Raw genomic sequence first — 1,430 nt, forward strand, 5'->3', positions numbered from 1 at the left:
CCTCCTGCACCCCCTTACTGGCACGAACATACTCCACCAGCCAGTAGAATTGAGGGAGTTTCTTGCTTCTCCAGGATACAGCACAGCTTAGCTTGTGCTCTCGCGCTTCCCAGTCATCCACTGCCCCCCCCCCTCACAGGCCCTGCCCCCCAACCACATGTTGATCTCTGCCTGGGTGTCTGGGTTAATACACATTTGGGAGAGTCAATGAGAATCTCCCATCACAGCGCAGGGAGACCCCGGGGCACAAAGCAGACAGCACCCCCACTTCGCCACCCAAACCGTAAATATAGTTCGGGTGGGTCCTGCTCCCAGTGACATCCGGGGTGCAACTGGCGGATCCGCCCCGCCTCAGTGACAGGGATGAACATCCCTAATTAAGTTTCTCAAAGAGACCAGTGATGTCACGCTGCGTTTAGACTCGGTAGGGTGCAGGAAAGGGGAGTCCAGCCTGGTTACAACTAACGGAAGGATTGGTCCAGAGGGAAAACCGATTGGGTTCCAGCAAAAAAGAGAGAGAAATGGGGTGTCCTCCCCTCCCCCTTCCCTGCCAGGAAAACATAAGGAAGGAAGAAATAAAATCCCTTTTTGTGGGGTACGGCCTGGAGGCGACACCCCCGGAAACCCTCACAGCCCAGGGGCTGGGCACTCTCCTGGGAGGTACAAGATCCCCCTGCGGCCCAGTCTTTGGCTGAGGCCGGGCGGTGGGTTCGAGGCTGTAAGTTCCATGGGGAGCCCGGCGTTCTAAGAAGGAGCCTCAGCCCCTCGTGTGACTCGAGCCCACAGCGCGCTCCTGCGCACCGACACCACCAGGGCTACACCCAGGGCCCCGGCTGCCTCTCTGAGACAGTAACGCAGGGCGGGGTCCGCAGCTCTCAGGCGAGCTCTTTGTGGATCTGCTGCCCCCTTGTGGCGAACGGGAAAAGGCGGATTCAGCAGCCCGGGTTTTTGTGTGACCTCACGAAGTTTCTGTGTCACTGTGTGTGGCACAGAGATAGCGGGCGCTGTCCTCGGGCTTCAGGCCGGTCAGTTGCAGGTGCAGCAGGTTTTTGGGGTTGTCCCTGGAGATGGTGACTCGGCCTTTCAGGGAGTCTGCATAGTGCGTGGTGCTCCCATCCCTGCTAATATCAGAGATCCACTCCAGCCCCTTCCCGAGAGCCTGCCGGACCCAGACCATGGAGTAGCCTCCAAAGTTAAACCCGGAGGCTTTGCAGGAGAGGCGCATAGAGTCTCCGGGTTTCTTCACATCCCCTCCGGACTCCACCAGCTGCACCTGAGACCGGGTACCTGGGAACAAAGACGCGATACAAACATTAGTATCAAAATATTCCGTACAAATACAAAACCTCCGTCCGCTTCTCCAGTGTGCTTAGATAGAAAATACCTGGCAAAGCTGCCACCACGAACACTAAAGAGACCCACAATTTCAT

General features: G+C 57.3%; 1 gene segment (V, D, J or C); it reads right to left on the reverse strand.

The window, feature by feature from the left end:
• Window positions 1–958: 958 nt before the first annotated feature.
• LOC106731397 (Ig heavy chain V region 3-like) lies at window positions 959–1,430 on the reverse strand. The segment is given in 2 exon segments: window positions 959–1,287; window positions 1,385–1,430. Coding segments are annotated over 2 exon segments (375 nt in total).

The sequence above is a fragment of the Pelodiscus sinensis genome, chromosome 30, assembly GCF_049634645.1.
Source record: "Pelodiscus sinensis isolate JC-2024 chromosome 30, ASM4963464v1, whole genome shotgun sequence".
In the NCBI taxonomy this organism is placed as follows: domain Eukaryota; kingdom Metazoa; phylum Chordata; order Testudines; family Trionychidae; genus Pelodiscus; species Pelodiscus sinensis.